This window comes from Triticum aestivum, chromosome 6B, assembly GCF_018294505.1.
Source record: "Triticum aestivum cultivar Chinese Spring chromosome 6B, IWGSC CS RefSeq v2.1, whole genome shotgun sequence".
In the NCBI taxonomy this organism is placed as follows: Eukaryota; Viridiplantae; Streptophyta; class Magnoliopsida; order Poales; family Poaceae; genus Triticum; species Triticum aestivum.
Window position 1 is genome coordinate 718,428,896 of NC_057810.1, and position 16,329 is coordinate 718,445,224.

Consider the following 16,329-nt stretch of genomic DNA (forward strand, 5'->3'; position numbering starts at 1 on the left):
CGCCACTCCCGCGATTTAGACCTTTTTATAACGGCTAGCCTCAAACTTGGTACTGACACGTAAAAACTATCATTCTTGGTACCAATTCGCCACCACCGCCCTAAATGTGATACTCGTGTAATTTTCTCGCCTAAAATACCGAGACTATACTGCAGTTCTTCTTCTGAGATTACGGATAATCCATCTAGCTGCACATTTGTACAATGTGTGTCAATTTTATATCATTATATGAAGGAAACGGGGAAATGCCGCGCTGTACTGCACGGCACCAGATTCCGGCCTGCAGGCAGCCCGGCCACCAAAACGCCACTCCCGCGATTTAGACCTTTTTATAACGGCTAGCCTCAAACTTGGTACTGACATGTAAAAACTATCAATTTGGTTACCAATTCGCCACCACCGACCTAAATGTGATACTCGCGTAATTTTCTCGCCTAAAATACCAAGACTATACTGCAGTTCTTCTTCTGAGATTACGGATAAGCCATCTAGCTGCACATTTGTATAATGTGTGTCAATTTTATATCATTATATGAAGGAAACGGGGAAATGCTGCGCTGTACTGCACGGCGCCAGATTCCGGCCTGCAGGCAGCCCGACCACCAAAACGCCACTCCCGCGATTTAGACCTTTTTATAATGGCTAGCCTCAAACTTGGTACTGACAAGTAAAAACTATCAAGCTTGGTACAAATTCCCACCACCGTCCTAAATGTGATACTCGTTTAATTTTCTCGCCTAAAATACCGAGACTATACTGCAGTTCTTCTTCTGAGATTACGGATAAGCCATCTAGCTGCACATTTTTACAATGTGCAGCTATTTTATATCATTATATGAAGGAAACGGAGAAATGCCGCGCTGTACTGCACGGCGCCAGATTTCGGCCTGCAGGCAGCCCGGCCACCAAAACGCCACTCCCGCGATTTAGACCTTTTTATAACGGCTAGCCTCAAACTTGGTACTGACACGTAAAAACTATCAATCTTGGTACCAATTCGCCACCACCGCCCTAAATGTGATACTCGTGTAATTTTCTCGCCTAAAATACCGAGACTATACTGCAGTTCTTCTTCTGAGATTACGGATAAGCCATCTGGCTGCACATTTGTACAATGTGTGTCAATTTTATATCATTATATGAAGGAAACGGGGAAATGCCGCGCTGTACTGCACGGCGCCAGATTCCGGCCTGCAGGCAGCCCGGCAACCAAAATGCCACTCCCGCGATTTAGACCTTTTTATAGCGGCTAGCCTCAAACTTGGTACTGACACGTAAAAACTATCATTCTTGGTACCAATTCGCCACCACCGCCCTAAATGTGATACTCGTGTAATTTTCTCGCCTAAAATACCGAGACTATACTGCAGTTCTTCTTCTGAGATTATGGATAATCCATCTAGCTGCACATTTGTACAATGTGTGTCAATTTTATATCATTATATGAAGGAAACGGGGAAATGCCGCGCTGTACTGCACGGCGCCAGATTCCGGCCTGCAGGCAGCCCGGCCACCAAAACGCCACTCCCGCGATTTAGACCTTTTTATAACGGCTAGCCTCAAACTTGGTACTGACACGTAAAAACTATCAATCTTGGTACCAATTCGCCATCACCGCCCTAAATGTGATACTCGTGTAATTTTCTCGCCTAAAATACCGAGACTATACTGCAGTTCTTCTTCTGAGATTACGGATAAGCCATCTAGCTGCACATTTGTACAATGTGTTTCAATTTTATATCATTATATGAAGGAAACGGGGAAATGCCGCACTGTATTGCACGTCGCCAGATTCCAGCCTGCAGGCAGCCCGGCCACCAAAACGCCGATCCCGCGATTTAGACCTTTTTATAACGGCTAGCCTCAAACTTGGTACTGACACGTAAAAACTATCAATCCTGGTACCAATTCGCCACCACCGCCCTAAATGTGATACTCGTGTAATTTTTCTCGCCTAAAATACCGAGACTATACTGCAATTCTTCTTCTGAGATTACGGATAAGCCATCTAGCTGCACATTTGTACAATGTGTGTCAATTTTATATCATTATATGAAGGAAACGAGGAAATGCCGCGCTGTACTGCATGGCGCCAGATTCCGGCCTACAGGCAGCCCGGCCACCAAAACGCCACTCCCGCGATTTAGACCTTTTTATAACGGCTAGCCTCAAACTTGGTACTAACACGTAAAAACTATCAATCTTGGTACCAATTCGCCATCACCACCCTAAATGTGATACTCGTGTAATTTTCTCGCCTAAAATACCGAGACTATACTGCAGTTCATCTTCTGAGATTATGGATAAGCCATCTAGCTGCACATTTGTACAATGTGTGTCAATTTTATATCATTATATGTCGTTTCTATCTACTGGTGGAGCTGTTCTCTCACGTATGCAGATTGAGAACTGCAGTTAACCATATCTCAACGCTTTGTGTGAGTATGGTGACGGGGGAAAACTTAACAAAATCTGAATCTGAGGCCTACTGCTCTAGTTATCTTTATGACGCTGTGAATAAAATGAAGCATGCCTATTGGCATCGTGCTACTGGAGACAGTTATGCAAATCTATTTCCTTGAACTTTTGTTACATGAAACTAACCAGTTGTGTTGCGTTGAAGAGTGAACCTTCCGAATATGGTCACATCTGGTGCCCAGATTACTCTTCTAAAACTATAATATCTCATTTCATTTCACGAGAATGAGTGTACTGCCCATACAACTTGATGAGGAACTCATATCATATATAGTAGTAGTCTCTGTTTTCTGTAGCAACAACTTTTTTTTGCGGTGCTTGATCAATAATGCTCAGACCTAATCCTTGTGGTGCTTGTGATTTGCCTTAATTTTGAAAGTTGGCCAATTCAGTGTGCAAACTTTAGCTTGTACAACTTCTTCGACTTGCATGTCCCGATCTTGTAACACAGGATATCCAGTTTTGTTGAGAGATGTCAAGATCATTTTCGTACGAGCTTCCAAACTGTGGAGCAGTGCAGCATGTAGAAAACAGCTTGCGGCGGAACACAAGCTGCTGGTGAATCACTGCAGGGGAAGGGGGCGTCCTGCATTCTTGCTATTGTTCTGGTGAATCTCTTAGGGTTAAGGATCTGATGCTCCTGGTTGTGATATCCACTGCCGTTAGTTGCCCCTGTGGCCCATTCTGTCCCCTGATGGTTACTCACTCATAGTTGTATGATATAGAGCTCCTCGTCGAGCTTATGATTCCAGTCCATGTCCATAAATAATTAGCATTCTGTTCAGGAAATGTCCGGCTCATATTGTTCTGGCCCTGATCCTGAAACTTGGTGCCTGTATATTATGCATATTTGTTATAAACTAGCAAAGTGGCCCGCTCGATGCGCGGGCTAGAACTTTAGGAGGTTCAATAATGAGACTTCATTTGTGTCAAGAAAAATTGGGACCAAATGTGATGACACCTAGAAATATTACTTTTGCAAAAATAGTTGTCTTACATCTGTGATGTGTTTAGTGCTATGAACTTCTTCCATTAGAAGTATTACATCACAAAGTAATGGATAAACAATTCTGTTTAGGGAGTCGACAAATAGGAACTTGGTAGACCCTGGCCACCTTATATTATGTAGCATTCTCTTGCTTTCCAAATCATCTTACTTGGGCGGGCATAATATTTGAAGGGTCCATCATATCTGAATGTTCATAAATCTATGTTAACAATATTTATAATATCTAAAATCCATTTGGATAGACAATTACAATAAACTCTTGAATAAAATATGAACTTGTATCTTGTACTTATAAGGGCTATGGAGTATGCAGAACAAATAGTTGACTTCTTTCCATAGTCAGGGTTTGTACTTTGGCTAATTGCCTTGTTTGTAAAGAGAAGATATTTTCATTAGGAAAGATTTCTGTAGCTAAAATGCACCTTTTCCTATGTCGTGGACCCTTGGATACCCAATGTCCAAAATTGCTATGTAAGCCAGCTATAAGCCCACTATTTGCCGTTGTCATGAATCATGTTCTTCTTACCCTTCCTCTTGAAGATGGTATTGTTGAGCACATTCTTTTCTTAAACTTTTGTAAGTTCTTCTGTACCACATTGGCACTAAAAGTTTGCTTGGAACCTTTGGAGTGTGAGTACTTTGCTCTCGAATTCTCTTCAACACTCAGATGATTGATGATAATCGCAACTGAGTATTCACGTCTCTGGTGCTTCGGAGAAGCAGCAAAGCTCCTCCAAGAAAGAGAGAGTTTGACAATTATGCATCATGCCACAAACTTTTTCGGTAACTCACACTTAAGAAGTTCAAGCTCCTTAGCAATGCATTATATTTCATGAGTCTGATCTAGAACAAAATGGTTATCAATCATTTTGTAGTCATAGAACTGATCCATGGAATACAACTCGCTACCAGCATCGATTGCGCCAAATTTAGCTTAGAACTCATCCCACAAGTCCTTGTCAAGCCACACATGTAGGTATGTGTCAACTAGCTTGTCTCCATCATGCTTAGAACGGCTCCCACAAAGTTGGTGGTGGTCTCCCTGAACGGCTTCTCCCAGTCAGGAGTAATCGTTCCATCGGGAGTGCCACCAGCGACCCAGACACATCCATCATCGTGAGCCACAAGACACTTTTGGTCTACCAACACTTAAAGTGAACATCCGTAAACATGTTCGATTTCATTGTAGTAGCAAAGCCTTGAATCGGAATTTCCTATAAACATAATATATTTGGATTGTTGGGTATATATATTAGCAACTTTGGTCTCAACTCTCCATATGCAATATAGCGACTACGAATATGCCGACTCTGCTAGAGTTGCTCTTATATTTTTGTCTTAACTCTCCTTCCAAATCCACAACGTTATAAAACCCCACATAGACCTTTTAAGATTTTTCAGGAATTATTCCTTGGGCATAGAGCTCTATTTTACATCTATTTTACCATTCTTTACAAATTTGCACCGGAAAGCGTGATTGAAAAGCTTTCAAAACTAGAAAATAAGCTATATCTATACCTAATAATAAGGGGGTTATTGCTTCTTGCGGTACGTCACGAAAATATATTGCCCCAAAGTTGCAAATATTACCCACCAATGCGACCTATATATAAGTCATGAAAAACGTTTCACACAGGGACTCCCCAACTGGGCCGGCCTATGCAGTAGGGACCTCCTATACTGCGCTCTGTGCGCTGGGAGAAGACGCAGCGCGCCGGTTTGGGCTGGTCCGGACGACCTGTTTTCTAAATTTCGTTTTCTTTTCATTTCGCTTTTTCCACTTCAAATAATTTAGGGCTTCAAAAAAGTTCCAAAAATTTAGAAAAATGAGAATTTTTAAATAAAATGTCTGTGGATTCAAAAAATGTTCGCTTATGCAGAAAATATTCAAAATTTTGAAAACAAATGCCAGAAAATAAAAATGTTCATGATTTTTATAAAACTTAGTGTATTATTATTTTTTAATGAAATTGAACAAACTTTTGCAAATTAAAAATGTTCATCTATGAAAAAATATTATAGAAATTCATAAACTGTTCTGACTTACAAAATAGTTTATTCATTTATAAAACTTCCACTGATTCAAAAAATGATCATGCATTCCAAAAATGTTTGTTTAATCAAAAAATGTCCTTTAATTTCAAAATTTTCTCAACCAATTTCCAAAACAATGATCGTCCATTCTAGAAATGTTCCCCGATTCAAGAAAATTCCTAAAACAAATGTGCGCAATTTTTTGAAAAAATGTTGGAAAATAGTACAATATGCTTAGGAATTCAAAAAATGTTCTTGATTTTCTGTAAAAGTGTCCATGAATTTAAAAAATGTTAACGAGTTTAACAAAATGTTCATGATTTCATGAAATTGGGAGTGATGTTGTATCTTGGTGATGCATCAAAATGTGATCATGGCCATTGGAGATTTTGAAATTTTTTTCTCATGTTGCAACACACGGGCCCTTTTGGTACAACGGCTCCCACAAAGATGGTGGTGGTCTCCCTGAATTTCTCCCGGTCAGGAGTAATCGTTCTATCGGGAGTGCCTCCAGCGACACATCCATAGTCGTGAGCCACAAGACAATTTTGATCTACCAACACTTAAAGTGAACATCCGTAAACGGGTTCGGTTTCATTGTAGTAGCAAAGCCTTGAATCGAAATTTCCTATAAACATAATGTTTCTGGATTATTGGGTATATATATACCAATTTTGGCCTCAACTCTCCATATGCAATATGGCGACTGTGAATATGATGACTCTGCTAGAGTTGCTCTTATATTTTGGTCTCAACTCTCCTTCAAAATCCATTTGGCACTAAATTTCTCATCATGATGCATTTTATAAAACTCCACATGGACCTTTAAGATTTTTCAGGAATTATTCCTTGTATGGGCATAGAGCCCTCTGCAATCCACACACATTTTACATCTATTTTACTGTGCTTTGCAAATTTGCACAGGAAATCGTGATCGATTGTCGTGAGCCACAAGACAGTTTTGGTCTACCAACACTTAAAGTGAACTTCCGTAAACGGGTTCGGTTTCACTGTAGTGGCAAAGCCTTGAATCGAAATTTCGTATAAACATAATGTTTTGGATTGTTGGGTATAGATATTACTCCCTCCGTTTCAAAATATAGTGTGTCCTCGGTTCCCGTGCTTCAACTTTGACCATAAATTTAACCAACGAGACCACTGCGGCGGGAGCAAAAATTATACCAGTGAATTCGTATTCAAAAGAAGTTTTCAATTATATAATTTTTACCAAAAAAGGCTTTCGCCCTGCTTTATATATAAAGCAATGACCGACCATAGCTTAGATACGAACGCACGCCACCACAACACACGCACACACCCAAGGCTGGATACATAGGCGCTGAGCGCGGTAACACTACCCTAGTACTACAAGAGCAACCGGAGTCCTCAACAGTGGACACGCCAAAGCAAAGAGAAGAAGCCGCATATGACGAACCGTGTGCTCCAAGACGGTGCCTTCAAGAAGGTTACGACACTAGAGCGTCGTCACCGCCCGACCCGAGGGTCAGAGTTTCCCCTGGAGCAACACGACGGGCAGTGAGAGCCGCGACGACGCCTTCAAGAAGGGAGCGAGCTTTGCCGCCGCCAGTCCATCCAAAGACAGATCAGGTTTTCACCCCGGCCAACACTCACCACCACCGGACGCCACATCCCGTTGACCACGCCACCCACACGACCATGGCCACCGGGCAGCACCTAACCACGGGCTCTGCACAAGAGCACCGCGGAGCCACCCCCAGGGCCGCCGCCCTGGCATCCAAGACCCTGAATCCACCTCACTCGATACCCACCGCCACCTCAACCAAAGATACGAGTGGAAAGGAACCGCCTTTCGCACCCCTGGGCTACCCCTAACGCCAAAACCCAAAGGTTGGCCAAAATTGGCCTCCATCGACCCATCCTGCTGCCGGGCGCGAGACGAGGTCGGTCCTGCTGCCGGGCGCGAGACGAGCTCGGTCCTGCTGCCGGGCGCGAGATAAGCTCGGTCCTGCTGTCGGGCGCGAGACAAGCGATGGACCATAGTTAGGGGAGGACCGAACCTTCGACGGAGGTAGCAACCAGATGACGAGGAGAGGACTGAAGGTCGAAACGGGCCGCCAACGGACGAGCCGACGCCGGAAATCTAGCCGCCGCCCCAGTCGACCCGCCGAGCTGCCGTGGAGCTGGCACGGCGAAGCCCCCTCGCCGCCGCCACCCACAGCCAGGACTGCAGCCACGCCGGGCCGGGGCCCCAAACCCGCGCCGCCGGACGGAAAAAGGCGAAATCTGGCTGGCACGCAGCACCACCACCGCCACCATGCCGACGAGGACGAGCGCACAACCCCCGCCTGCCGCCGGCAGGCCCTAGCCGCCGCAGCCCATGCCGCCCGCGAAGCAGCGACCAGAGGATCCAGCAACGTCCAGATCAGATCTGGGAAACCCTCGCCGCCACTCCGAGCACACCCCGCCACCGCATCCAAGCACGCCAACTCCCAAGCACCATGCCCCGCAAGGCCCAACAGCCCTCCACGCCACCACCCTCAGCCGCCGTCGTCGTCTTGGCTGCTGCCGGTGCCGCGCCGTCGCGCCCCGCCAAGCGCCACGCATAAGCTCAAGGGGGGCAGCCCCGCGTCAGACCACCTCGAGGGACGGGAGACCAGGGCCCCGCCCGGCGGCGGCGAGGGGAAGAATCCCCCCCCCCCCCCCCCCCCCGCTCACGGGAGCAGGATGGGCGAGCGGAAAACCAATCACAATCTTATTTTGTGTATTTATTTTTTTTCATTATATAATTTTTGCTCCCGCCGCAGTCGGTCTCGTTGGTTAAATTTTTGGTCAAAGTTGAACCTCGGTAAGCGCAGGCGCACTATATTTTGGAACAAAGGGAGTAGCAATTTTGGTCTCTGATAACTCTGCTAGAGTTGTTCTTATATTTTGGTCTCAACTCTCCTTCAAAATCAGGTTGGCACTAAATTTCTCACCATGATGCATGTTATAAAATCCACATGGGCCTTTGAGATTTTTCAGGAATTATTCCTTGTATGGGCATAGAGCCCTCTGCAATCCACACACATTTTACATCTACTTTTACCGGGTTTTGCAAATTTGCACCGGAAAGCGTGACCGAAAAGCTTCCAAAACTAGAAAATAAGGTGTATGTTGGAAAATACATTTCAAGAGCAAGGAGAAAATACAACGAAAACAAGAAGACTCCATCCACAGTATAGGCAGATTGATTGGCTGACTAGTCGCGGCTCTTGAAGGGGATTGCCCTGATCACCACCACGTGGTAGATGGCCGCCAGCGCCGCGCCGATGAACGGACCAACCCAGAAGATCCACTGCCAAATTTCAAACAGATCATATCGATGAGATTAGTAAGCTTAAGCACGATCGAGCTAATAATGGTGGAGGATGTTGTTTCTACTTACGTGGTCGTCCCACGCCTGCTTCTTGTTGTAGATGATGGCGGCGCCGAGCGACCTCGCCGGGTTGATGCCCGTGCCGGTGATGGGGATCGTCGCCAGGTGCACCAGGAACACCGCGAACCCAATCGGAAGCGGCGCCAAAATCTGCAATTTCAATTCGTCAGTCGTTGACAAAACCAAACACCTGCGGTGGCCGCCGCCGGCCACCAGTGCACTGTATGCACGTATGTACTTACGGGGACGTGGGAGTCTCTGGCGCTGCGCTTGGCGTCGGTGGCGGAGAAGACGGTGTAAACCAGCACGAACGTGCCGACGATCTCGGCGCCCAGCCCGTCACCCTTGGTGTACCCGGGCGCGACGGAGTTGGCGCCGCCGCCGTTGCCCTGGTACAGCGTGGTCTGGAACCCCTTGACAACCCCAGCCCCGCATATCGCGCCCAGGCACTGCATCGCCATGTAGAACACCGCCCTGGTGAGCGACAGCTTCCGGGCCAGGAACAGCCCGAAGGTGACCGCGGGGTTGATGTGGCCGCCGGAGATGCCGGCGGTGCAGTAGACGAGCACGAAGATCATGCCGCCGAAGCTCCAGGCGATGCCCTGGATGCCCACCGTGCCGCACTTGGACCCCGACGGGTTGCCCACCACGCCCATCACGGTGAGCACCGAGATGTAGAGGAAGAGGAAGGTGGCCAGGAACTCGGCGATGCCGGCCCGGTAGAAGGACCAGGAGGTGAGCTCCTCCGCCTCGAAGAGGGGCGCCGGGGGCGGCTCCTTGTAGTCCTTCTCGTCCGCGCCGCCGCCCTGCGCCGCCGTGCCGATGGGCTGGCGCTCCGAGTAGCGGTTCGCGCCCAGGCGCACGTCCTCCTCCTTGCCCTCCATTGCCGCCGCTCGAGCTTGGCTTGGTTGCTGCGCGGAGGAGAAGATGTAGATGGGTGCGTGAGAGATGGAGAGATGAGGAATGGGAGTGGGTTTGGAGTGCCTCTTATAGAGGGGGCCAATCATGGCCGCTCTGTTATCCTCTCCTCTGCATGGTGTGTTGTGTCTTGTGTGTGTGTGTGTGTGTCATGATGATGTTTTTTTTTTCTTGGTTTATGTTTTGCTGCCCATTGTTGATTAGTGGATGGTGATGATGATTGAGAGAGGTTTGGTTTCTTGACAGTGGCCTGGTGACAATACTTAGTGTTAATTGTGTTAGATAATTTACAGTTAGTGCATGGAAATGTTTGTGTCTTGTTTACTAGTGCCCTTGGTGTGTCACCACACCTCACCTGTCATGTCATGGCATGTCATGGAGTGGCAGACCTTGTGGTATTGAATGGCTTAGTCGGTGATTGTTAATTAGCAGGTACGTACTAGTAGTTTAGATACATGATAAGATAGGGCTAATAATGCGTAGGCTTAATTTATCTGAATTGAATTGTTGTATTATGAGGTCAGAAAGAGAGCAGCGCCCTTTTTGTTCAAATTGTTGTTAGTTGGTAGACACAGACAGAGTGGTCAGTTCCGGAGCTCGTCCTGCTAGCTGTCTCCAGCATGTTCATATTATCCCTTCATCGACCCATCAATCATAGGCATGAGCCAGCCACCTCCACAGGTTAGCAGCCATGAACTGAACTACTCCATCCGTTCCATAACATAAGAGCCTTTTTTATACTACAACAATTATAATATAAGGATGTTTTTGGCACTACATTATTGTAAAAAACGTTTTTATATTATCAGAGGCCAGTAATTTGGTCCAAAGAATACGATTTCCCTCTTCCTTTATGTACTAGTAATATCATGTAAAGAGGATTTGTGTGTGATGAATCTGCTTCTGATTTTGTCTACCTAGAAAAGTATGGATAGAGGTGACATGCTAACGGGGTAACAGCACAGCTTAGCACGGGGTGATTGTGAATGATGATGGAATCCATGAGCACTAGCTAGCAGACAAGTAGGACCAAACACACACGCCCTTCACGAGAGCCACTCAGCTCAATCGCAATGTGTTTATGGCGTCGACAGCGAGAGGCGGTGCGGGAACGCGCGGGAGCAAACAGAGGAAGACGAGCTCCCGGCGAAAATACAACAAGAAAGGAGAGCGAGAGCGACGGCGACGGCGACAGGCGTCGGGGGACGGCGGCCGCAGCTTCATCGCTGGCCACACAGACAGCCCCCACCCGCCACCCCCGACCTCCGCTCCAACTCCAACCTCACCTGCACAAAAAGAACAATATTTCATCTAGATAGGTGCGCCGCTCCAAGCCTCCAAGCGCATGGCCAGAGTCAGGTGGAATGAAAAAGGAGGAAAAACAGAGTCGGTTTCGGTATATTCCAGAGAAATCCAGGGACACACGGGAGCGATAAAGTTCATCCCTGGTCTAAAAAACAGTGCTTCAGCATATACGCAAGCTATGTTGTTAGATGCATCATGTAATAAATTTTCATACTCTCTCCATCCCAATTATAGTGCGTTCGCGTTTTCCGAGGTCCAACTTTGACCATAAATTTAATCAACGAGACCGACTGCCGCGGAAGAAAAAGTTATATAATTGAAAACTTTTTTTCAATACGAATTCACTGGTATAACTTTTGCTCCCACCGCAGTTGGTCTCGTTGGTTAAATTCATGGTCAAAGTTGAAGCACGGGAATAAAGGAAGGACTATATTTTAGAACAGAGGAAGTACAATATAGCTTTAGTATTGTACTCCCTCCGTTCCTAAATATAAGGTGTATTAGTTTTTCAAAAAGTCAACTGTTATCTATGTTTGACCAACTTTACAGCAAAATATATAAAGATTTATAATACTAAGTATATAAAATGTAAAAATATAGTTCATGATGAATCTAGTGATAATGATTTAGTATTCTAGATATTGATATTTTTGTCTATAAACTTGGTCAAACTTAGAGAAGTTTGACTTTTTAGAAAAATAATACACCTTATATTTCCGGACGGAGGGCGTAGATGTTAATATTTTTTCTACAAAGTTGGTCAAACTTTACAATGTTTGACTTTGACCAAATCTTATATACAAACTAAAAAGAAACGGAGGGAGTATATGGCCAAATATTTATAGTGCACATGCACCACCAAGTTAAGCCGAATTGTTGTCTATGTAGCAAGGATTTTTTTTCTTTAACAGTAGTAAGCAAATATGAGGGTAGGACAAATTCAGATGATCAACAGAATAGTGATTATTGATGAATACGGAGCTCAAATCATCAGCTCAACGAGGCATGATTTTTTTTCTTTTTTAAACCTGAGACTCAATAACAAACTTAGATCGTGCATGTACTTCAGTGTATAAATTTTCCGCAAATAAAAAAAAACAGTGTATAAACTTTCTGCAGCTAAAGCAAGGCCACAAATGGAAACCGGAAACAGAATTCTAGATGTCATCATCGGCATATTAGTCTAGAAATTCACTCTTGGACCTGGAAACCGGAAACAGAGGTGTGCCTATCACCCAGTGCGTCACCTGCACCGGCAAACCAGTGGCCGCCTGCCACGTGTCCACCACCCGCCCCAGAGATAGGTAGCGTACTTTGTGTTTTTCTGCCATCATGATATTCAGGTCAGCTCATATGTATAACAAATATGCATAATATACAGGCACCAAGTTTCAGGATCAGGGCCAGAACAATATGAGCCGGACAATTTCTGAATAGAATGCTAATTATTTATGGACATGGAGCTCGAATCATAAGCTCGACGAGGAGCTCTATATCATACAACTGCGTTTACCAAATCATAAGCTCAAATCACTTGTCTTCTTGGGAAATCACTTGTTTTCCACCGACGAGAAGTATTGTTTTTGGATGGTCTCTCTCCAGGGTGAAAACTCAAAATCTTTGATCTGGTGACGACAACACTTCTGCATTGTTTTTTCTTGGAGGCATTGCTTTTGAAGAATATTTTTGGTGTTTGGTAGTGGTTAGAGTGTTGCTGTTGCGAGTGTTTAATCACTGCGAGGTAGTCTTTGTTTTTAAATTTCTCTTTTTGTTGTTGTTGACTGCGTGCATCCTTAATGTCTTCTGATGTCTTGTTGGTGCAGAGACTTATGTAATTGATATATTCGTGATATTAATTTATTTATTTTTCCAAAAATAAAAAGTTGTGAAAACTCGCAAGTGTTCTTGATCGGTTCACTTGTTTATATTGACTTACCATCGAGGGATCCGGGCGGTCCCGGGGCGGCGGGGGGGGGGGGGGAGGGGGTGGGGGAGGGGGTGGGGGAGGGGGAGGGGGTGGGGGGGGGGGTGGGGGGGCACCACGACTCCTCTCTTGTCGACAATCCATACATCCCTTATCAGTGTATGGAGAGCTATCTCTCGAGCACAGGTTGAGGTTCGTCCTCAATGGGAAAATGGACAACGGGAGGAACCTCTGGCAATTCCCCTACGCTGGCAGCTAGGGTTTTTCTCCTCTAGGGCGATCTGATCGCCCCAGAGTCCGGCTCCCATCGATCGTCTCCGGCCTTCGCCCGTAGACCCCGATGGTCCTTCCCAGCTGTGGACCGATGGCGTCCCCCTCGGATGCGCACTCTGCAACCAGCGGTGGCCGCAAAACCTGACCTGGAGAACTTCTTCGACCAACTGGATCTTAATGATGAGGAGTTCCAAGATGTTGAGATCGATGAGGATGACCCCATGATCAATGAAAGTGTCCGATGGCTGGCCCTTGCTAGGGATCACACGGACAAAAATTTCAGCCCATCGGCTTTCTACAAGCATATGAAGGCGGCCTGGAATCCAACGCAGAGCGTGAGATTTCGCCCGATCGCCCCCAATAGATTTGTTGTCCAAGCCTCGTGCTTGGGTGCTTGGGAACGCACCATGCATCAAGGACCTTGTCTGTTCTGCAACTGGGCGGTACTCTTGTGCAAGTATGACGGATTTAGCCGAGCCGAGGACGTGGTGTTCGTTCATATGCCTATTTGGCTTCAAATCCACAAGCTGCCGGATCCATACTGCAAGAGGAATATTGTGGAGAAACTACTAAAGGGTGCAGGTGAGATCATGAAGATGAGGTTGAACGGCAATACCCGTGGTGACTATGTCAGGGTAAGAGTAAACCATGATATTCAGCAGCCTCTCATGAAATTTATGAGTATTGTCCGTGCTAAGGAGCGGCAAGTTTACTTGGTGCATTATGAGAAGCTGGCTAGGTTTTGTAAAGTATGCGGTCTTGTTGGCTATGAACACAAAGAATGCGGTCCAGGAATTCATGATGAGAAGAAGCTAAAGTTTGGTGATTGGCTGTATGCGGATGTTCCCAATCAACCACGACCAGAAGTGATTCTGGCCAAGGCTGTTGAACCCGGCCTTCGAGTGGTGTTGTCCCAGCCGCCCTAGTGGATCCGGGGCAGGAGAAATCAGACCCTGATGTTCTGGATACGGCGTCTAGCCCGGTGAAGAACTTTGGGGCCGTGATGGAGGTGGACAAGGAGGTGAGGAAAAGGTTAAACATGGATCATGTTGGGGCTAAGCAGGTTACCACCTCGGGAACACCGACACAAATGCTTGTCTATCACTGATGGTAGTGGGGGTGATCTGGGGGCAGGCCATTCGCCTTCGAGCAGCACCTCAAGCAGTAAACGTCTGAAACTCGCACTTGATACAGAGAAGAATGACATATCGGCGGCCTCCCTCAAGGAGGACCGCCGGATGCAATGAATATCTTAGCTTGGAACTACCGGGGGGCGGGAGGGGGGGGGGACCGCCGGACAGTTCGTGAGGTGTTGGCCCTCTCAAAAGCCAATTTCCCCAAACTAGTCTTTCTTTCCGAGACTAGACAAGATGCAAGGAAAGTTGAAAAACTGAAGTGGAGACTTGGCTTGAAAGGTTTCCATGGGGCGAGTAGTGATGACAGAAGTGGTGGCTTGGCCTTGTTCTGGGATGAATCATTATCTGTAACAATACTTGAAGCTTGCAATCGTTTCATTGATGTTAGAATTGTGGAGGTGGGTTCAGCTACTGCGTGGAGAGGGACCTTTGTTTATGGTGATCCTAGAGTTGAAAATAGGCAACGCATGTGGGATCACTTATGCCGCCTTCGAGCTGTCTCGCAGGACCCGTGGCTGGTTTGTGGTGATTATAATGAGGCACTATGGCATCATGAGCACTTATCTCTGAACATGCGTTCTGAGAATCAGATGGAGGCCTTCAGAGACTGTCTTATTACATGTGAACTTGAGGATCTCGGCTTCTGTGGGCTACCCTACACTTTCAATAACGGTCAAGAAGGTGTTTGCAATGTCCAGGTCCTCCTTGATCGGGCGTGTGCTGATGAAGCTTGGCGGGATATCTTTCCTTCTGCGAAGGTGATGCATCTAGCCACTTCGTGTTCGGACCATAGTCCGCTGTTAGTTCAACTTGAGGGAGTACATGAGCAACGTCGTCCGGCCTCTGTATCACGCTATGAAATCATGTGGGAACGTGACCACGCGTTACCCGGTGTCATTGTCGCGGCCTGGGCCAGCGGGCAAGTTGGGTGCAGTTACTACCTCTCTTAGTGAGGTGATGAAAGAGCTGAAACAGTGGAGCAAGGCGAATTTCGGGAATATGTTGAAGGAAATTGAGACTTTGCGTCAACAGCTCGCCGACCTCTAGTTAGCAGGTTCAGATAGAGCACAAATTCGTTGTAAGATGCATCAGCTGGATGAATTGCTGTACCGGGAAGAAATGATATGGCTCCAACGCTCGCGTATATCTTGGTTGAAGGAGGACGAGCGAAATACCAAATACTTACATCGGCGGGCAGTTTGGCGTGCGTGAAGGAATCATATCCAACGCCTCGTGAAGGAGGATGGCTCGTGGTGTAATGTCCCGAGTGACATGGAAAGAATGTCATCTTCATGTTTTCAGGATTTTTTTTACCAAGGATCCAACACTTAGCTCGGGTGAGGTCCTGGATTGTATCAAGCCGCGGGTTACAGCAGCTATGAATGAATCTCTGTGTAAGGCGTACACAGAGGAAGAGATTTCTAACGCCCTCTTTCAGATTGTCCCCTTGAAGGCCCTGGGCTGCGATGGTTTTTCGGCTCGGTTTTATCAGCGGAACTGGTCGTTAGTCAAAGGAGAAATTTGTGCAGCAGTTCAAGATTTCTTCATCACCGGGCTCATGCCGGATAATGTTAACAACACAGCAATTGTGCTTATCCCAAAAGTTCCACACCCAAAAGAGCTTAAGGATTTTCATCCAATTAGTTTGTGCAACGTTGTTTACAAAGTGGTCTCTAAATGTATGGTGAACAGGTTAAGGCCTCTTCTCACAGATCTTATTTCTGATAATCAGAGCGCCTTCATTCCAGGAAGGCTTATTTCTGACAACTCGATCATTGCGTTCGAATGCATTAATCACATTCAGTCAACCAAGGGTAATGCTCCAGTCTTATGTGCTTACAAGTTGGATCTATCA

General features: G+C 46.3%; 1 protein-coding gene across 1 annotated transcript; it reads right to left on the reverse strand.

The window, feature by feature from the left end:
* Positions 1–8,483: 8,483 nt before the first annotated feature.
* On the reverse strand, positions 8,484–9,882 carry LOC123139986 (aquaporin PIP1-5). Its single transcript, XM_044559715.1, has 3 exons — positions 9,161–9,882; positions 8,928–9,068; positions 8,484–8,837 (listed from the first exon to the last, which is right to left on the reverse strand). The coding sequence occupies exons 1-3, from the start codon at positions 9,800–9,802 to the stop codon at positions 8,742–8,744; spliced, it is 879 nt and encodes a 292-aa protein (XP_044415650.1). The 5' UTR covers positions 9,803–9,882; the 3' UTR covers positions 8,484–8,741.
* Positions 9,883–16,329: the final 6,447 nt, after the last annotated feature.